Source organism: Parus major, chromosome 7, assembly GCF_001522545.3.
Source record: "Parus major isolate Abel chromosome 7, Parus_major1.1, whole genome shotgun sequence".
NCBI classification, from domain to species: Eukaryota; Metazoa; Chordata; class Aves; order Passeriformes; family Paridae; genus Parus; species Parus major.
The window spans coordinates 7616510-7637725 of NC_031776.1; the positions used below are offsets into that span (position 1 = coordinate 7616510).

Below are 21216 nucleotides of genomic sequence, written 5' to 3' on the forward strand. Positions count from 1 at the left end.
GAATTCATTTGCTTCAGATTTTTCTGGTTTCAAGATCCACCCTCTGCACAACCAACCTCCCAACCTGAGGGTGCAACTGCCAGCCTAAAAGTGAGGTCAGAGGCAATGACCACATCTTTAAATTCACTCAGGTCTTACCCATCATTCCAGAGACAGAGGAGATGTTTCTTAATAAGCTCCAGGATTCCCTCAATCCACAGCCAAAAGGGAAAATTTTTATCATTTATATTTTCCTGAAATTCAGAATATAGAAAGGCAGGGATGGGAGGGGGGAGAACAGGGATGAGACATGAATTTTGTTAAGCAGAGAGGAAAAGAAGGTTTCAATCCTGACACTGCCTACTTGTGGTTTTTTCCCTTTTTCTTTTTTCCCCTCCCTCCCCATATTCTCTTATGACTCTCTTTTTGTGTCTCTCCATTCCAGAAGGATAGGAACTATTGGTAATGAATCATATAGTGAATCTTAAGGCAAGAGGCAGTATGAGAAAAATGCCTGTCTGAGCCTCCAGTACCCACAAATATGTGATCCATCACCTCTCACAGGCAAGAGCACTGGTCTAAGAGAAGAAAAAAAGGCTCTTGCTCCTGCCTGGGTGCCATCCCTACTGGAGTTGTTGGACATGCAGACCCATGCCACTGGGGTTTTTGACTGGGCTGGTGAGCAGAAGACCTTAGAGACACTTTCTGTTGAGACCTGGATCTCAGTGTCTCAAGAGGCATCTGTATCAATGAATTTGAGTGCTTGTAGGTCACCAGAGCCTTGCTCTTCCCCTGGAGTCTGCTCCTGGTTGCTGTGGTCTCCTAATTATCCATACCAGCTTAGGGTCTAAAGCCAAAAAAAAAATGTGAAGAGTCCTGTCTTCCTTCAGCCAGGGTTGTGAAATTCCATGATGTGGCTTTCTGTCATCATACTGACCCTTCCTGGGGTCACCCCGTGTTAGTCCTCACCCTGATCCAGTTTCTTCTGGTCTGGGAAATGTCCTTCACCAAGATACAGAAGAATTGTTCATCTTGCTGGTTGTTTTGTTTCTATTTTTTTTTTTTTTTTTGCAATAGTCAAAATGGAGAACTACTATATTAATAGCAGCTATACAAATAATAATGGAGATGCTGTGTTTGAAAGATACATTTTTTTTCCTATGGAGTTTACATGTATCAAAAACAGTCTCAAAATCATCTCCTTGCCATTGCAAGCTCTTTTTCCTCCTGCTGCTACTTTAACCTCACCATCAAAGCCTACCATGACCATGTAAGGCCTAGAATAATTAGGAGATGCTACTAGAAAAGTAGGCACCTTGGGGAGGAAAACAAACAAAAAAAGCCCAAACAAAACCCACAATAAAATAAGATCCCTCTTCCATCTCCGTTTTTAAAACTGTGCATACCTTGCAGAATCTTGTCCAAGGAATAAGGCCATCCTGAGATCCCCCATTTGCTGACCCTGCATACAATAAATTTGACTTCAGTCATGTTCCATAAGTTACTTAGTAAGGCTAAAAGTACTTAGAAAACCAAGTTCTGAGTGTTTATTTGGAAGTCAGCTGTTGGACTGAGAAAGAAAAGGAAGGGCAGGCTGCTGTGCTTTCCCAGCTATTGCAGGGGAGGTTGCAAAGTTCCTCTCTGGGAGGTTTTACAACAACTAAACCTGTGTGAGCCCTTGGGGAATGGGAACCAATCCATCCTGACACTTTCCCTGCTGTGCTGCACCTAACACGTGCCAGCTTCAAAATGCTTCCAGGAAGGAACCTGAATCCTTGCACAGTTCTTGCCAGCACAACAAGGCTGCAGCCCACAGTCTCCTCTGCAGGCTCAGCAGACCCTGCAGCATCTCTCTGAGATTAAGCACTTTCCTACCTTGATTCTAGTAATCAGCAGAACTCTGCCCCAAAAACTCTTGACTCCCAGATTTACCCCAGCCACAGACTCATCTTGTTCCTGTAGCAATTGTTTCCATCAGCTTTGTTTTTATGTCTGCAGTGTTTCATAACCACATCTGAACCACAAAGAAAAGTCCTATGCTGGGCCTATAGTAGCTGGAGCTTTGCAAACCCTGACTGTAGTCAGAGCCAAACTCTTCCCATTAAACATCATGCTATGGCTTTCAATAAGTCTTCTTTTCTCTGTCATTTTTCTAAAAATAAACTGGGTTAGGGAGCTTGTAACTGATAGTGCTGCTGTTAAGATTCTGTCAACTTTCACACTGCAGCCAGATTGTACCGTGGCACCCTGCTGGTTCTGTCTCCTTCCACTGAGGAATCCTGAATATACAGTGTTCAGCAACCAGGATTTTTTTTCAGCTGGGTGATATTTTTATCTATAAGATAAGACTGAAGTAGCAACCCTACCAGAGCTCAACAAAATCCCTGTCCTTCTGAAATGCAAATTTGCCATAGAAATATATCACTGGTCTCTTTATGTTGATTAATTAAACAAAAAAATATATTCTTGTAGAAATTCGAAAAGTAATCTAAAAAATTAACAGGTTTTATGTCTTGGGGGAATTAGATAGTGGAATGCTGTACTTGCCATCTGGATACACTAATCTGAAATACCTTTAAATATATTTTTTTCCCTGAAACTTAAGGTTGGTGAAATATACTGAATCAACAGTACTTTTCATTGAGAGTCTACTGTGCAAAATCAGTAGCAGTGTCAAGTGCCCTACCTATTCAGGCAAACTGCAAGGAGTTTGGAAACAAAACCCATGGCTGATGGGGCTTTTATTAAGGAGACTCATGTGGGAGATAATTCAGTTTAATATCCTTTAGCAGTTTCATAGTGTTTGTGTGCTGATACTGCAACTGTGTTTATGCAGAGTGAACCCCCACTGTAGCTGGGGGCATGCATGAAGTTAAAATGAATGGAGGTGGATTTAAAAACAAAACCCAAGAGATGCCAAGAAACATCCACTTCAAAGACTGACTAAGCATGAGTGTTACTTCAAGAGGCAGAATTAGGCCCAGTCTGTGCTGCTCTAATGCATAAAACTCCCAAGTTAGAATGGCAGGCTTTTTTCGTGACATATCTCATTTACAAACACTGCCATACTGAAAAGTGGAAAATGCTTCATTGCTACAAAGTTACATTGCAGAAGGGGGAAAGCTGTGAGAGGAAAGGAAAACTTTAAATGGGTTGCAGGAAAAGGTGCAGAACTAGCTTCAATTCAAACAGGCCATCTGTACTGAAAGCAGGCCTTACCAAGAAGCTTCTCTCCCAGCATGCTCAGCTGATCTGCATTAAGTCCTCTCTTTGTTACAGAAGAAAACTGCCAGCTCAGAACGTCAGAAAGCTTAGACCACTTCGCACAAGGTGGATTCAGAAAGAAGGACAGGTTCTAGAATGGAAGAGAAAAATACAAACTATAGTTAACAAACATTAATTTTTAGAATGCCACTTGAGTATTTGTATTGCCAAAACAAACTCCAGATTTAAGAATGGATGTCAGCTTGAGACAACCCTGCAGAAGCACGCAGCTATTTTTCCAGGCACTCTTCACTAGGAAAAGCAAACTCTGGGGCTCTGGATATGTCTTCCCAGCAGGCAAAATTGCTGGAGTAGTCAAATGCATCATAACGAAGTTCTTGAATGTTCATTTGGCTTCTCACTGTGTGCTGTATATCCTGAATACATGTATACTACCCTTATCTGGGTTTCAAACATTGCTCTCTTCAGGTCAGGGAAGTCACTGCTCCTCTCTACACCTGAAACTCACTAAGAGTCATCTGCAGAGCTAAAACGCAGCAGCCACTTGCAAACAATGCTTGAAAATTAGACATAATACCTGATAAAACATTTTTTTCTTGCAAATACCTTGGGATCAGTAGACAGCATGTTGAACCACAAGATAGAAGCCCATCCACTGGGAAGCTGGCTCACGTTTGAGATCACAACAATGGGAAGGGATGTGGTCTGCAACAGGCACAAAAGGAAACCTGTCAGTTTGTCACTGTTGTTGTCACTTTTGCCACAAACCTCCTTGCAATTATCCACAAACCCATTTCTGTTTTAATTCCATGCTTGCATAATCTTGACATTTTCAATACAAGTTTGTATGTAGGGGAGAAAGTAAGATTAAATACTGGAAAGACTTGGGTGATTTTTGTCTAATAAAGACTTTAATTCAGTGTCAGTTATGACAGCATGGATAGGGACAGTAGAATTCATAGCAGACTGCTTCTGAAGTAAATGTAAACTGATAACCAACCCTGTGGCTTAAGCCCTCTAGGTATCAGACACTTTGCGAAGCACATCTATTTTTGTTTACCCAGAGATCTGACAGAATTCTCTCTCTGTGTCTATACAGAGTTGTTGTGAAGTGTCATTCCAATGATTTGAAATAACTGAAAGTACTTGATATCCCAGTACTTAAAAAAGAGAAAAAAGAAGAGAAAAAAGTTAAGATTGTCAGCATAAGTGACACGCAGGAACTGAACTCCATCTGTTTAATCTAAGACTTACCTCTAGGTCTATTACCAAACCAGGCTGGCACAGCTGTGTCTCAAAACTCAGAGAGTGAAGCTCTTCTGTTACAATGAGAGGACCCTTCAAAAAAAAATAAAACTTTTCAGGGATTGAAAACTCCTAGGGTGAAGTAATGGGGCTTTATCATGGGGAAAACCCTTTTTTGCCCATGGTCACATGCTCTAGACCTCAGTAAAAGCTTACAGGTCAAAGTCAAGTGACAGTGATGACTTTCTGAAACTGCCTCTCCAGGCACATTTTTTGGTTTTTTTGTGGCTACTATCTATAAGCCATAGAAAAATCTGTGCTTGCCAGGAAACCCTGTTAAAGGCAGATACCAGTGTGGGAGACTCCCTCACTGCCATTCTGGCAGTAGTTTTCCTTGCAGACTCTTCCTACATGGATCACTTTGTAGAAATACTGAATTCCTATGATCTCTTATCCCATGTCATGGGTCAGAGGACATTGTCTTAAATGAGTATCTTGTTAGTATTATGCTAAAACTTTACAAAGGAAAGCTTAGTGCTGCTTACCTCATTTGTTCTGCTCCCTGTGTTTTTCTGTTCTTTCAGTTGCTGCAAACGAACAAAAAACCTGTCACTTGTTTAGGGCAGCCACAAATGGAAGTGGTAGAGGAGGTCTGCATGCTCCACTTGCTCAACTGTATGCAAACTTGCTGCATTAGTGTCTGATTCTATTTGGTTCTAAGCTGTGGGAGCCAAAGGATTAAACTGTAGGTAACTACTACCCTTTCATAAGCTGTTCATTTGTGAAAAAAGATATTGCACGGTTATGATGCAATGCCTTTATGCAAGAGGCCTTTTAAGAACAGAAGCAGCATGAAATCAGGATCAGATGGACTACTGGTTTATCAAAGTACCCCTCTGAATTGGGTGATAAACTCTAGACAGTCTCAGTTCTGGACAATGAAGGCAGAGTTCCACGTTCCCTGGTTCTGGACTTGCACTTTTCCTTTCCTGTTGTAGCCATGGAACCAACCTGTTCCATCAGAATCTGCGGATCAGGAGTGCTGCAGAGCCTGCCCAAGGCACTTTCTCACAGCTGCTCACTCTGACAATTTTCATCTTTCAGCCTCAAAGCTCTTTATTCCAGACTTCCCTATCTAGGGCCCTTCCTCTGAAAGACCCAAAGCAGCCTTTCTAGGCTTTTTTAACTTCCTTCTCTAAAGAAACCATTGCAGCGTAAGCTGTATGGCAGCAACTACTCTTGTTTGCATTCCTGTCCCTTTTTCAGTGACAAGCAATTGCATTTTGATGGAAGCAGGCAAAATATTTTAAAAAGGACAGAACAAAGAAAAAGGAGAGATAATCACAGTTCCTCTTTACACAGAAATGAATGATGACTTCAATAACAAAAGGAATTTGTTTCCTTAAGTGGCTGTATCAGTAACAGAAAGAAAAAAACCAACTCCCTACCAAGTGCCTGAATTCTGCTGCTAGGCTTCCATTAGTAGATTCTTCCATGTTCATTACTTTTGTGTTTGTTCCCAAAATATTAAATTTCCTGAACCTACACAAAGAGAGAGGGAAAATGTAATTAAATCTCATATTCATTGAAGGAACCTAATGTTAATATATCAAACTCTGATGCCACATACCCTTTGACTGAGTTCTTCTCAGTTACATCTCTGTCAAGAAAAAAGAAAAAGACAAAATAATCTTTTGAAGATTCTGCCACAGACAAAGAAAATGTGCATATTTTAGTAGCTGACAGAGCTGACTGAGAACTGGTAAAAGGCTTTTGTGAAATTCTTGTGCAAAAGATCAGGCAATTGGTTCAAGCAGTCAAAATAAATATTATTTGCTGTATTTTACTGAGGCTTGATACTGCTATGGGGGCTTCAGAATCAAAAGTGCTTTCTTTTACTGTAGAGATTTTAACACTTGCTCTGAGGAAAAAAAATGTAGTTCTGCCACTGCAAATCTGCTTTTAAACTTGATGAATAAATTGCTGCATCACTTGAATTGGTTTTCCCAGCACTTGGGGTTTCACATCTCAAAGACTCACCTTCCACAACCACATAAGAATCCTTTTTACGTTTTTACTATTCTGTGCATGTTTCTGGACCTTAGAGTCATTTCAAGTGAACGAGATTACTTGTCTTGGAAGACAAAAACCCACTTTCTTTCTTGAAAGCACAGTCCCTGTCATTATTTTGGACAGCCTGTCAAATTTCTTTCCCTGCCCTTGAAATAAGTACAAAACTCAACCAAACTGCTTACAAAATACAAAAGATCGGTATTAATCTGTTTCAACTGCTGTGATTTTTTTCTCTGATTAAGAACATATCCTAAGTTACAGGTAGGCAGATTATACCCCTAATACAAAGGCAGCTTGAGGATAACTATATTCCTTACTAGACACTTACCCAAAAAGTAAGGGATTCTAGAGATGTGACTGAATTATGTGACTAGATATGGTGGAGTCCAATTCCACACTGTCACCTCATGCTAATCCAGGTGAAACACCGCAGCAGACTGCCTGCTGCCCAGGTGCTCCCCCTGCCTGATTTAGCAGTAGTGAGCTCTCCTCTGTGGAGCTGAGGGTGAGAAGCTGAGACCATCTGCACTTTGTGACATGTCTCTGGTGGCAGAGAAAGATTTAGAGCAAGGGGGTGTAAGGAAAAGAGAAGGATGTACCTGCTGCCACAGAGAACCAGCTTGCTGCTGGCCTACTCAACACTTATGACTGCTCTTGGGTTCCTGAGTGTGGGGACTGCTTACCATTACAGAAGAAGGGTGAAATAAATGCAACATACTTATCAAATAAAACTTTCACTTTCAAATTGTAGTTCAGTTCCTGCAGTTTCACCAGCAATCTGGAAAGAGAAGGTTTTTTTTTAATGTCAGCAATTGAAAAATATGGGTTCTCTTGGATTGTGTTGTTTACCACAGATACTTAAGCACACTTGGGGCCACATTCAGGCTCCAAGCTTGCTATGGAGCAAGTTGCATACAAGACAGCATTTAGAGATAAAACTAAATGGGCAAATGAGTTACTCTTTGGCACGACAAAGTGCTCTGCATGTGTCTTCTTGCTGTTTGGTTGTCTTTGTTACACACTCGGTACACCCCACTTCTGGGAAAGGGTAAAAACTGATTGTGAGTTAAGCTCTGCTAGAAAGAAGCCCCTGCCCATGGCTCATGCTCCTCCTCCTGATCTCAGCCCCTGGGCTGCAGGACAGGCTGTGCAATCTTTCTGGCTGCAGGAAGCCAGTGACAGGAGAGCCTTACCAAAAAACAGAAACAGGGAAAGGGGAAAACCTACCTCAGCTTCACAGTAAACTGCACTCCTGTCTTCAAGACTAGTGGCCTCTGAGGGTGTGTTGGCATGCAAGGCTGCCTCTCTACCACAAAGGAGCTATGGGAAGAACAGATTAGAGACACTAGATTTATCTGTGCTGTTCTTAAATAAGAAACCACTTAAAAGTGAACTTTAAAAGAATGTTGATTTACCGGTAATACTATAGTCTTTATTCACTCAATCTACACAGAGGTGTGTGAATCAGTTCCTTTCAATAGTTTCGATGGGGCTAGAAATGGTGATTTTGTAAGTGCTGGGTTTTCTGGAATACACTGATGGCTTGAGGAAGAAGATTGCTACATCACACTTCCCTGAAATCAAACAGCAAGGAAATGCTGTGCTGTAATTAGCATGGTGTAAGTGAGGAGTGTTGCTTTGTTTGCCATTCCCAGGGCTTCTTGCATTCTTACAGTGACAGTGCTGTGTAACAACACATGCCCGAGGGATGGATACACTAGCAGGTGATTTGATGAGGGACAGCTAACCCAATGAAACAAACTTCTGGGGCTATCCTGTTTTGATACACCTCAAATTTTTGTCTCAAATTGATGTGTCCAGTGACAAAGGATTGGAGAATCTAGTGTGTACATATCTTAGGCACAGCTTGATGCAGATTGTTTCTTGCTCTCTTCACTTGAACTTTGCAGGGTTGAAGCCTGGAAGGGAGAAGTGGACTAACAGACTTGGAGTTTGACTCTAATCAATGTGTACTGCAGCAAAGCTCCTCCTAACTTCAATAATGACAGCACAAACCCTTTCCATAGGCCCAAACCTGTGGAAATCCTAGATGGGGTAAATCTCAGAAACATTAATTCAATTTAATGTTTGACAAACTTAGGAAAACCTTGGAAAATGAAAAGATAGTATCCAGGAAATACTGAGGGAACAGTAGGGAAGGCGCTCATCATCTATTTATTAATGGTAACATCAGAAGATCCTTATGGTCTATTACCTTTGGATGAGTTGTTGGAAAAGCTTGTGTGTTAGTTCCTGCAGAAACTGTTTATTTTTTGTGATGGGATCAGGGTCGTAGGTAAACTTCTGTTCCAGTTCCTCAAGCTTCTTGAGCTGCTGACGAACTTGCTGTAGACTTTCAGCAACAATAGTGAACCTACAATTGACATGATCTTATTACTTTTAGCACATTTTTATATTATAGTAATGCACAGGCACCAGCCAGGTGACTGTCCCTGAGGATGTGGCAGTACCTGGAGTACACTTTGTGCTCAATGCAATTGTGGTGAAGTAATAAAATGAGTGTAGTTATGCCAAGACAGAAAGAAAACGGATAATGTAAATAATCAGTCTATTTCCTAGATGTGATATTCCTTCACAACACAGTTAAAATTGTGGTCTTACAAAAGACTTACCAGTTCTGCAGCTGGTCGAGGCAGGCGTTGGGTGGCCCACCAATGCATGCTGTCTGCTGCCTGTGCTTCCACTCCACCAGCTCATCATTAATAAGGGCAGCCTGTGTGTGCTCTGTGCTCTGCAGCAGCTGCACTATCTTATTCACCACTTCCTACAGAGGATATGAGATTACCCTGTTTATTAGAAATACTTCATACAGGAGAACTAAGTACTCTTTTAACTAGTGCTCATCTGTTTTGCAAAACTCTGCAAAGACCTCAGTTCAACTGACATTAAAAAACCTTTCCTACTGCTAATTTATGTGAATTCAATGAAAATTAATGTGTCTTTAAGATGAAGAGCTGCTGATTTCTGAAAGAAAACTTGAACACTACCTTTCTCTTGCAGTCCAGTGATAAAAACATGTGCTTGAGATTCAGCTGTTCTTTCTTGTATTCCTCCTGAGACATATTATTAGACTCGTGTTCTGTAAAATAAGTCCAAATTGTGCATGTGAAGCTGAAGGAGTGCAGAAGAATGGCTGGGTGAAATGCTGAGGCAAGAAGGGGACAAATACAGAAAGTATGATCATGGCTCACTGCTTCCCTTAGTACCTTCTGAACATGTCCCTGATCTAAGGGATAGTCAGCTCTGCCAAGCTGTGTTGGAAACCAAAGCCTTTTCTAGAACAAAGAATTTGACAACAGAGACAGAGCTGTATAATGAAACCAGTGTGGACTCTGTGTGTTTCCCTTGGTACACAAGAGCCTACAAAGCCTAAAGCTGGTTTGCCATTTATGAAACATCACTAATTAAGTGTATGGCTGAATGGTCACAGAACCTACAGGGTTTGCTACCTCTAGTGGCAAAGGGATGTAAAGGGCAAAGGAATGCTGTGTTAACAAGGAAGCTCTCTTGGAACAAAAGACAGATACAGAAATTTAGGTTTCTGTGTGAAGCAGAGTTAATCAACAAGGGACATTACCAGTAAGTCTGACTGTGTATCATTAGGCTCAGCGCCCTGACATAAAGAGCAGTTTACTCTGACAAACCATACACAATAGGGGATGTCCTTGAAAAATGACTCACCTCTGTTCTGCAGGGTTTTACATTTGAAGTCATATTCATCCTGCATATCCTCTAATGTCTTGATGTCCTGCTCCACATCCTGTAAGACACGAGTGAGGGTGAACACAATTATTTAGTATTTTCAAGTAATGCAAAACATCTGATTAGGAACTGCCTGGTACCAGCCCTGACAGACATGAAGTCCAGTTTTGTAGCAATGCTTTTTCCTGGAACTCTCTAACAGGAGATATTCCTAGATTTCATCACCTTCTATTCACCCTACCTCCTTCTCAGCTAACTGAAATCTGTTAATTATAAAGTATGGAAATGCCCTTGTGGTCAAGCCATGTAAGTCCACAGAGTTTAGGAGAATCTAGGCTATAGTGAAAAAACCTGGAACAGCACGTAGCATTTTAAACTTTCAAATTCTTACATATTGTTTGGAGAAAAGCTTTCTGTTGTGACTGCATTATTACAAGCATCTGTATGCTAAAAAAGGTACATCTTGTAGTTAGCAACAAACTGGTTAGTTATGATTTAAGAGGTTCTTTTTCCCTCAGTTATTATTATTTCAGATGGGTAAAATGCTTTTGTTGCTTTAATTTAGGCAAAAGGTACTACCGATGTTCAGGCAATCCCTTCTTTATAGACTTGAAAACCCCTGCCTCACTTTTATTTGTCATTTTATCAAGTCTAGTTTTCAACATCTACAAATCAAAAAAACACTACTGAGAAAAGTTATATTACACTTACTGTAACACTGCTTTTCACAGCCCTCACTTTGGCATCAAGCTCCTTGTGTTTGTCCGGCATCCCAGTCGCTGTGTTCTGTACACTGCCTACTTCCATCTGAGGGAAGAAGCAGAACAAGTCAAAACAGAGTGACCCATAAGTTTTTTTCATTAATGTAAATTAGTGACATTTGTTGACAAACAACCTAAGGAAGCGTGGCTTGTTCAGATGAATCATACTAATTTTTTTTTAGTATAAAAAAAATCAAATTCAGGTGAATTTGAAAGAAACAAAGTCTTTATTTTGGTAAACTGCTGAAGGTCCCCCATCCTGGATTTAAGTCAGTGGTGGAAGTGATGGCCAAGCTGGATTGGGTTTTGAGGAACCCAGTCTAGAGGAAGGTAGATAACCTCTAAAGTCCCTTCCAAACCACTCTGTAATTCCCTTTCCCCTTCTGATGACCCACATTTATTGCATACTGGAAAGGCAGCAGTAAGTGCTTTATGTCACATGCCAGGACTGAACAGCTGTGCTGCAGCTACAGGGGCTCTGTCAGAGCTACACTCTTAGAACAGCTGCTTTGGACACTGTTGCAAAGGGCCCCTTGTTGAAAGCCTGTGCCCAAGTGCTCTTCCCACACTGCACATTCAAAGCCTTGCTATAAACTGACGTATTTCAGTATTGGAAATTAACATGCTTGGCCAGTCATCACTTTATTTCTACATAACTGGATTACAGCTATCTGTACATTTTGCATGCCTTTCCCAACTGCAGAATTTTTATTGCAAAACAGTTCTTGCAAGGGAAAAAAAAAAAGGTGAGAAGCTGGAGAACAGGTGAAGGAGGAGATACAGCTTTACCTATAATTCAGAAGAAAGAAAAGAGCTTCACTAAAAAAACACCCCAAAACACCACCAGAAATAGACAGAAATACTTGGAGACAACTGGGAAGGAGAATGATGCATAATTTTTTCAGAGATAGTCCAAAGAAGCATGCTCAGCTGCTTAACAGAGAGTAAATTGGGGAGTAAAAAGCAGAAGGACAAACCTAAAAGCTTGCTGGATATATGATTTAAACTTTATATGAAAATAAAATATATTAACTTTATATTAAAATATAAACTATATAAATATAAAATATAAAATTTATTTTAATATAAAGTCCAATTAACACATCAGGCTACATCGTACTACAGAAGCATTAAAACAACCAGCACAGCTCTTACATCACTCAAGGAATAAAAACTATTTCCTGGCCATTTATCTTTCAAATGCTTCATTCAGCAGAAAAAAGCCATGCTGTCCAGCTGGCACAAATTAGCATTCTCCAGCTGATACATATCAGGGCTCACTCATCTATTTTTTTAAGGAACCTCTTATTGGGCAGAGAGAGGATAGCCCCTGCAAGTCTTCATCCACTTCCTTTGTCCCAGATAACAGGAGAGGGAGGACACAACTGCAGCAGACATTTCAAGACTGTTACCTCATTGGACACCTGGGCATTGTTCAGTATTTTCCTCTCTTCTTTCAGACAGTTGTGGATGATCATTGCCATGTGTATTGGATCTTCTTGGAAGTTATCCTAGCATTAGAGACACAATCTATTTTTAAAGTCCATACACATAATTTCTTGTTCTTCAGTAACTTTCAGACTGTCAAAAAATTAGGGAATGACCCATGTATGAGCCTCAGGGAAGGCACTGGTCATAGCCTGCTTCAGGATTACAGGGTGTGACGGCCACAACCAGCTCCAAGAGCAAGTTTCCAATGTAGTTCATTGGCATACAGGGAGACAGGACTGGCACAAAGCAACAGGAAAGGGTCAGAGACATTACTAGGCGCCCTACAGTCCTAGATAGAGCTCATCCCTCAAGAGCCACCCTCCCACACCTTGGTATGGCTGCTGGTTTAACACACAGTCCAGGCTGGATCCAAATTCAGCCTTATTGTTTTACCTGCACACAAACATGAAACATGCTGTGGATTGAGTACTGCCCTGCTCTGCTCAGGATGGTGCTACCCTGGGGGCTTTATTTTCCCTAGAGTTCTCAAACTGTACGGATAATTAAACTGCAACTTTCTAAGTGTAGCCAATCAAAACAAAAAGAAGCAACACATGAATTCTGGCTTTTAAATCAGGATCCTCACACATCCTCTGTGAAAATCCCTCACAGCAGGGTAGCTGCTTAGAGGCCTCAAACTGCACTGAAGCAAATCAAGCAAATGTATATATACAGAACCCAGGCGTACCTGAAGATTACGTTTGCTTTTCCTTATGTTGTGCTGCAGCAAAAAGTTGTTTTCTATCAAGAATCTACTAAATTGATCATCAAGCTGTGACAGCAGGTCATGGAATAACAGTGTAGCAAATGATACATTGTTGGCCGCATGTTCCCTAGAATCATTTAAAGCATGCTTGGGTTAAATGTACTTCCAATACAAGAGCCAAGAAATACATACAGGTGTACTTGATTTTTAATCCCCAACTCCATTTGTAGAATATGTAAGCACTGCAAATTACCTCCAAATGTAAGCCAATTTCATTCTCTTAACTTTGACTTTACTTTCCTTGATAGAGAAATGTTGTTTCCCTATTATTTTTGCCATATTCTGTTAAAATTCATTTGCTCATTCCATGCACATCAGGAACCTAAAAGTGACCCTGATGCATGTGCATGCCGTACCATTCCTCAAAGAGAAGACACTCCACAGAAAGTCTGGCAGAAGTTCAGAGTCTCTGAAGAGTGAGAGACTGATGTTACCAAGGTAGTAACTAACTGGTCTTAAAACAGCCACTTTTGTTCTAGACTACTGAGAGCATTATGAGGAAGGACACTTACTCCAAGTATCAGGCCCCTCTAGAAAGCCCTGAAGAGGGGTAGGAACACAGGCTGGAGCACCCACACAGCTACTGAAGCATCCTACCAGCAAAGGATCACCTATCAGCTTGCTTCCCCAGCATTCTGCACGGTTGAGGGCACTGCTTATCACATAACCCAAAGCCTAATTAATTTCTGGGCTTACCAATCCTGGTTTTCCAGCCACTGTGCCAGGTACTGCCTAATCTCCATAGGAAAGCTGTCATCATATAGCTGGTGAACTTGCTCCAAAAACTTGGAATCAAGTTGCTGTAGCTGATACCACTGAGTCATTCTGAGGAAGGGATGAAAAAAAAAAAGTCAGTGTAAATGTTTAAGTAGTATCTGGACTGAACTGGTGAAAAAGAACTAACTTAAAGTTCTCATGAACATTGACAAAATTGGAGGATGTGCTGATTTTGGCTGGGATAAAGTTTATTTTGTTCACAGCAGCTAATATGGGGCTGTTTTGGATTTGTGCAGGCAACAGTGTTGGTAGTACAGGGAAGTTTTTGTTGTAGCTGAGCAGGGCTAACACAGCATCAAGGTCCTTTCTGCTCTTCACCCCACCCCACCAGTGAGGAGGCTGGGGGTGCACAAGGAGTTGGGAGGGGACACAGCTGGGCAGCTGACCCCAGCTGACCAAAGGGACATTCCAGACCATGTGGCATCAAGCTCAGCACATAGAGCTGGGGGAAGGAAGAGGAGGAAAGGGGAACTTTTTGCATGATAGGGAAGCCACTGTTAGATGTGATGCAGCCTGGTTTTCCTGGGATGGCTGAACACCTGCCTTTTGCTTCGCTTGTGTGCATAGCTTTTGCTTTACCTGTTAAACTGTCTTTATCTCAGCCCATCATGTTCCTCGCTTTACCCTTCTGATTCTCTCTCCATCCCACCATGTGAGGAGGAGGGAAAGTGAGTAGCTGTGTGGTACTTTTTTTTTTCTTCTTTTTCTCTGAACCCATTTTCATGGCATTTAGGGTACTGCTAGTGTTACTGCTCTCCTGCTTAGAAGAGATATGGGAATGAGGACCTGTGTGTTTGACACCTGTACTCTGCATAATTGAGATCCTGAACGTGGAGTATCACCTTTTGTTTGTACAGATGTAGTCCCCATCCCCAAGAGTGTGCATGAAAAATTAGAGATCCCTCTAAGTGCCCATTTTCAGTTGCTACTTGTGTCCACACTTGCCTGCTCTGAAAATGGACAAGTCACTTTAAATGCAGTACTGGAAAGATGTTTTTTTGTATATGTTTTACTTCTCATGATCATATTTTCAGGCTAAATTCAAGTAACCTGTGCAGCAGACACAGGGTGCTTAAACGAACTAAGACTGTACAGAATGGTTTCTCTCAGTCCTGACACTTTTGTGAGAGTGGTTTAGCTCTGACGTGTCATCTTTAGAAGCAGATCACTTAGTCTTCCAAGCTGCAGGTTATCACCTTGTAGTGGAAATAGCATGTAAAGATATCTCCAAAGAAAAACCCAGGCTGAGAATACGGGTGGTGAGATGCAAATCCACTCACATCATTGTCTTTCAATGGCTGCCTATAAGACCCATCCAAAAGAACAGGGCAGCATCAGGGTGAAGGACTATCTTCAATGCCCCTTCCTACCAAACCCTTTAGTTTCTATATGGCAGTGCCCTCAGCTAATAAGTGGCGTATGCTAGGTGTGAGAAGAAAAGGAGTTAAAAATCTTATGGTTAAAGTAAGGGCTTTGAGGCCTTTGATGTATGCACATTTCAGACTACAGCTAACACAGCATTTGAGTATGCTGTAGCAGTCCCAAAGAGGGAGACTCCACGACCTCCCAGGGCAGCCTGTTCCAGTAATCTGCCATCCTCAATGTAAAGTAGTTCTTCCTCATGTTGAGGTGGAACTTGTTGTGTTTTAGTTTGTGGACACTGCTCCTCATCCTGTCGCTGGGCACCACTGAAAAGAATTTGGCACCATCCTCTTAGCACCTGCCTTTGAGATATTTATATACAGGAATGAGATCCCCTCTCAGTCTTCTCTACTCCAGACTAAACAGGCCCAGCTCCCGCAGTCTCTCCTTGTCAGAGTGCTCCAGATTCCTCAACATCTTTGTGACCTCTGCTGGACCATCTCCATTCGGTCCTGGTGTTTTGTGTACCGAGGAGTCCAGACCCGGACACAGCCCTCCAGATGCACCTCACTGAAGCTGAGTAGAGGTGGCTGATCCCCTTTCTCGACCTGCTGTCCACCCGATGCACCCCAGGACTCGTTCCTGGCCCTTCTCAACCTCCCGATGCACCCCAGGACTCGTTCCCGGCCCTTCTCCACCTCCTCTCCTGCCATTGCCGGGGCATCGCGGCCCATCTACGCGGCGGGGCTCAGGAGCAAAGGGCGGGCAGCAGTCCCTGCCCTCGGCCGGCTCGCTTCCCGCGATCCCCCCGCTCCCGGCCGGCTCAGCCCCGCGGGTGGCAGCATCCCACCTGTTGAGAGGAGGCTGCCCAGCGATGCTGGAGGCACAGGATCAGCGGGATGAGCGTCAGTGCCGTGCCGGGGACAGGGGTCCGCTTCGAGCGCTCCCGGACAGGGCAGGTCTGGAGAGGCGTCGGAGAGCGTGAGCTGTGGAGAATGAGCCAAGAGCTGCACTTGGGAGCGGATGCAACAGGCGACAGAAGGGTAGGGGTGTCCCAGCCAGGAATGAAGACCGCCAGGAGATACCTCCTGTTTCCCCAGCTGCAAAGACCTCGGGCAGTGACAGTCTGAGGAAGCGACAGCTTTAGTTCCAGCGGGCATTCACCCCGCCACGCCCCGAGGTGCGGTCAGGGCAGCACCCCGCCGTGCCGCTCCCGGTGCCGTCCCCCAGCCCTTCAAGCCCGCTCCCCTCACCTCGGGTCCGCTCGGCGCCGCCGCGGTGCCGGCTGCGCTCGGGGAGCCGCGCGCACAGGTGCGCATGCGCGGGGGCGGGCCCCGGGGCGTTCCCGGGCGGCGGGAGCGTCACGTGACTTCTGGGAAAGGCAGCGGGGCCGGGGAGGCGAAGGCGAAAGCGAAACCAGCGGGGCCCTGGGGGCACTGCGGGGGCTGCGGCTGCTGGATCCGCTTCCTGGATCCGCTTCCTGGCTCCGGCTCTGCGCTCCCGTTCCTGGCTCTGGGCTCCGGCTCCGGCTCCGGCTCCGGCTCCGGCTCCGGCTCTGGGCTCCGGCACTCCTCCCCGCTTTGGCTCCCCAGGCGCCGATTAATTGCAGGCGGCTGAGCGTTGTCTCCCTTCCCTTCCCATTTCTTGCAAGCTTTGCTCTCAGGGCCTGTGTCGCTGTCTCTTGTCCCAGCACAGCCTTTTTGGGTTTTGTCCCGTGTTTGAAGCCGACAAGGCCGGGATATTAAAGTCCAGGCTTTGTTGCGGTTCTCCAGGGTACTCTGTGTCCCCTCACTCCTCAGATGGAGGAGGCAGGTCTTACTCCATGAAAGAAAGAAATAGGAGGTCTGCTTGGTAAACTTAGTGGCACGAAATACTAGGGAGTAGTAGATCTGTAAACATGGTTATGAATAAAAGCTACGGAAGAAGAAAACTGACAGTTTTAATGTTTTTTAATTAGGATCGTTACAGTGATGCATTAAGACAAAACACAAAACAATCACATTTTTTTACTTTGCTGTTGCGAAACACAGTGAAAGCACAAGCACAATTAGTAGAACTACTTAAAAGCAGATGTTCTGTTTTTTTTCTGGTAGTATCTGGGCACCCCTTTGTGTTTTTCCTCCACACCATGGTTTCACTGGAGAGCTGTGTTCTCTCATCATGGCATAAGGACAAAATTCTCACTTTTTTAATGGAAGGCGGCCTGGGCTGTATATATTCATCCTACAGATAATTATTCTATTCTTCCTTTAAAGCAGTGAAATCATCTCAAGACACATCTTTTCAATAAAATGTTCATCCTACCCTCTGCAAAAATCTGTTCTGAAGCAACAGCAGGGACTGTCATGCCAAAACCTGATCCACGATACTGTTCAGAAATACCAGTTATATTGGGCTGAAGTTAATACTTAAGAGTCTTGAATGGTTGCCTTGCATAGAGAGCAGGGAAGAAGGAAAAAGGAGACTGTTTTTCATGCCATGTCTGATCTTTTCTTACAGTATTTCTCATGAACTTCAGGTAGTCAAAAATAAAAGGTATCCCCCATTTTGTTTGTACTGAGATTGTGAGAAGAGATTACAAAAGGCATGCAAAGCTGATGTGATGGGAGGTTATGTTTCCTGCTTTAGAAGTCTGTGTTACTGTTTGTAGCTCAGTTTAAGGTCAACCAAAAGGCAGCAAGACAATTTTTGTTGTGCCTTGAAAAAAATCCACCGAGGTCTGGGTATGCAACTTGAACCCAAAATCTGATTTTATTCTTGCTGGTTATATAAATTACAGATATTACCAAGCTATATACAGAATTGCCCTTGTTTTTTATTTTATGTGTGATGCTTGCTGAACTTATGTGGAGCTTGCTTTGAATCACTCAGTGTAATGAACAGAGATGTGTTTGTTTCTTGGAAATCCACTTCCATGTATCACAAAAATATCTTGTTACTTTGTTTCTGCGCACTTGCTTTCAACTAACATAAATAGCATGGATGAAAAGAGAAATGAAAGTAAAATCCATGTCTTACTGATTCAAGGAGGTTACATTTTCATCACAGAAATCTCATTTATACCTGCTTTAGAAAGCAGTAAGGTGCAAATGTTCAAGGGTTTGTGTTTTAAGAACTTTGCATGCATTAACCATGTATTCTTGCAAGACTTGCATTGTGATTCTGCCTTCATTTGTGAAATACAGTGGCCTTGGAATTGCCTGTTCATTATTCTATTAACAGAGATTTTAGGCATAACACTGGGGGAAATAAAACCAAAACAACAAACTCAAACAACCCAAACTCTGCACTAAACATGCTTGAAAGAACAAAGAGTATTTAAAGAGGGCAATTTACCATTTTTACAAAAACTAGTTGTCCTGCTTATTAAATGGGCCTGTGACAGGCATGTAATATCCTGTCATGCAGCACAAATTTCCAGGTGGTCAGCTGCAGCTCTTCAGTAACTGTTTTTTAAAACTTCTTCCCTGTTGGCATTGACCAGTTAGCATCCAGTCTGTGTCAGATTGGGATTTTTTTATTTGTAGACTTTCTGACAGTACTTGCTGGAGTTTCTGAATGCTTCCTGCCCAAACAGATTTATTTCTGCAACTATTTTGTGAGAGGGGGAAGTTCTACTAACTCTCTCTTTCAGTGGCAAAATGGAGACAACCTTTCTAACACCACAAGTTTTATGTCTGCTTCCTTTCTGGAACTCCCTTCTCCCCCCCAGCCTTGCCTACCTGCCTTCCACAACTTCTTCTGTGGTGTCAGATAAAAATCTATGCTGAAGGCAATTCATTTTTTGGAGAAAAGCAAACCCCAGATACCTCTGGAACATTCAAAGTCAGGGGAACATGAATCTTTGCTTTGAAACAGTATCTAAATCAGTGGTGTACAAGATTATGATTAAACAGAAGGTATTTAACATAATAAATCCTAATTTCTCCAAACACATTAATGTCTTTAGTTATCTCTATATGCTATCTTCAGAAGCAAAACATTTTGTTCTTATGCTCTCATATTTACAGCAATTCTGTGGAAATTAGTTAAATTAGAAAGTAAAATTTATCTTTCCTGGGACCCCACTGAAGTCAAATAACTCCCAAGCTGGAAAGGATTTGGTCGTTTTTCAGTAATAACAGCAAATATGACTTGCAAAAGGCTGTTTGAATCCATAGGGAGGAAATTCCTTGTCTATGTGTTATTGATAACAGAAAGAGCCCTAAGAATAATGTAATGGTTTCCTGGAGAAGGTGACTTTCAGAGGTGACAGGGAAAAAAAAATCATGACTTCTTTAACCCATCCAATGCTCACATGATTACTAATTTTTCCAGTATGTGCACTTCAGTCAGTTGAGTAAGGAGAACTCAGCTAAAAGAAAAGAAAGAAAAGATTAGTCTCATAGCACTCACAGCTGTTCATTTAAAAGAAACTGCAGGTGAAAGCTTCTCTGGCTCAAGGTAACTGCAGAGTGACTTTGACTCTCAATATCATACAAACTGATAAGGATCTGAAAGTCCTGTTTGTAGTTATTTCTAACATAGAGGAATGCTCTTTAGAAGACACTGTAGGAAACTGTTGCAATAAGAATAAGCATGGCATATATTTTTGTATGATCTCCTGTAGTTCTTGCAGCCTGTGGATACATATTGCAGGGTTCTCCCTGGAGTCTTGTTTTTTTAATGGGTAAGGGAAGCTGGATTGGGTGAGGGGGAATAGAAGGGAGTTTAGCAAGAATGCAGAAAGTATATCTTGCTAAGACTGAGTTACTGAGTTGTAAGGTATTTAGTCACGCTGCAGATTTTGCTCTTGTTTTCTGTATCTCACACAATGCTTTTTTGTTGGCATTTAGTGGAGATTGTCTGCTTGCTGTATTAAGCCAGCTCTTGAGCAGGGTAGATTGTTGTGTGAATTTGATAAAGAAAAAATCTCCATATATTCCTCCTTTCCATTTAGCAAGGTAAATTGAATGGAAAAGGGAAGTAATTCTTTAAAAATTTTGTAAAACTATTTTTCTCATGCAATTTCTAGCAGAACTTGAAAACATTTCTAGTAAAAGCCTACAGAAATATCACTTACCATCTAGCAGCACTGAATCACTTGTCTTGGTACCGTTAAAATCGTATTTAACACTTATAGTTTGCTACCAGGCACATTCTTTTTGTGCAGTTATGACCCTGCATGATGGCCATGATCACAGCTTATTTTGAAGCTCTGAATAGAGCTGGTTTGAGATTTACTGTGCTTGCAAGAAGAAACCAAAAATATTTGGAGGCTGATGTTAAATGAAAGTGAATCCAACTATTTATTCTGATGAAACTTCAGGAAAGCAAATGCATGCATAGTTCTCAAGTGCAGTTGAGGAGGTCAGAACCATTTCCACATGCTATAAACCAAAATAGAAATGAGTGGGGACATGTCTTGAATTGGGAGGGGTAGGTTTTAATGCAGACTTTTAATTCAGGCTGGTTGTTTTGTTTTCAGCTAAAGAACTAGTTTGTTACGAGTGCAATTGGAGAAAAAAGTGAAGAATAAAAAAAGATATTTTGCTCTTGAGTGGATCTTCAGGTTGACTTATTAAAGAACTCATCTATTTGTATATAAAGTTTAACTGTACTTCTAAACACTAACAATTGTTCTGTTTGAGGGTAAGGAGAAGTGTTTTTGCAGAGAAGCATTTGGAGGGGAGTTGGCAGGATTTTAAATACATAACCATTTTAAGATCACAAATCATTGGACATACAGAAAGTTAAGGCTTAGTATTAAAAAAATGAGATTTTCTTCTAAAGCTGCTAGAGCCAAACTACTGCTGTTTCCTGAGAAAAGTCTGC

The 21216-nt window shown here is 42.2% G+C and overlaps 2 protein-coding genes across 9 annotated transcripts in view; both read right to left on the reverse strand.

The window, feature by feature from the left end:
* STAT1 (signal transducer and activator of transcription 1) overlaps positions 1-16737 on the reverse strand; it is a 37248-nt gene extending 20511 nt beyond the window's left edge. For 6 of the 8 annotated variants that reach the window (XR_004498254.1, XR_004498255.1, XM_033516026.1 and 3 more), the window contains exons 1-20: positions 16656-16737; positions 16253-16388; positions 13960-14088; positions 13186-13330; positions 12419-12517; positions 10957-11052; positions 10225-10303; positions 9531-9622; positions 9156-9307; positions 8738-8896; positions 7750-7842; positions 7241-7300; positions 6080-6109; positions 5898-5991; positions 4995-5036; positions 4459-4542; positions 3811-3909; positions 3199-3334; positions 1386-1441; positions 139-233 (exon numbers count right to left, since the gene is read on the reverse strand). Coding sequence is in view for 6 of the 8 variants with exons in the window: in XM_033516026.1 (XP_033371917.1) it covers positions 139-233; positions 1386-1441; positions 3199-3334; positions 3811-3909; positions 4459-4542; positions 4995-5036; positions 5898-5991; positions 6080-6109; positions 7241-7300; positions 7750-7842; positions 8738-8896; positions 9156-9307; positions 9531-9622; positions 10225-10303; positions 10957-11052; positions 12419-12517; positions 13186-13330; positions 13960-14087 (1739 nt within the window). In the remaining 2 variants the exon portion in view is untranslated. Of the gene's footprint in view, positions 1-138; positions 234-1385; positions 1442-3198; positions 3335-3810; positions 3910-4458; positions 4543-4994; positions 5037-5897; positions 5992-6079; positions 6110-7240; positions 7301-7749; positions 7843-8737; positions 8897-9155; positions 9308-9530; positions 9623-10224; positions 10304-10956; positions 11053-12418; positions 12518-13185; positions 13331-13959; positions 14089-16252; positions 16389-16487; positions 16610-16655 lie in introns of those variants that run through there. The other 2 variants (XM_033516025.1, XM_033516027.1) reach the window with 2 other exon arrangements.
* Positions 16738-17328: 591 nt separating this feature from the next.
* STAT4 (signal transducer and activator of transcription 4) overlaps positions 17329-21216 on the reverse strand; it is a 40946-nt gene continuing 37058 nt past the window's right edge. Inside the window, exon 24 of the mRNA XM_015635298.2 lies at positions 17329-19756. Coding sequence (XP_015490784.1) covers positions 19730-19756 — 27 coding nt within the window. The 3' untranslated portion in view covers positions 17329-19729. The remainder of the gene's footprint in view (positions 19757-21216) is intronic.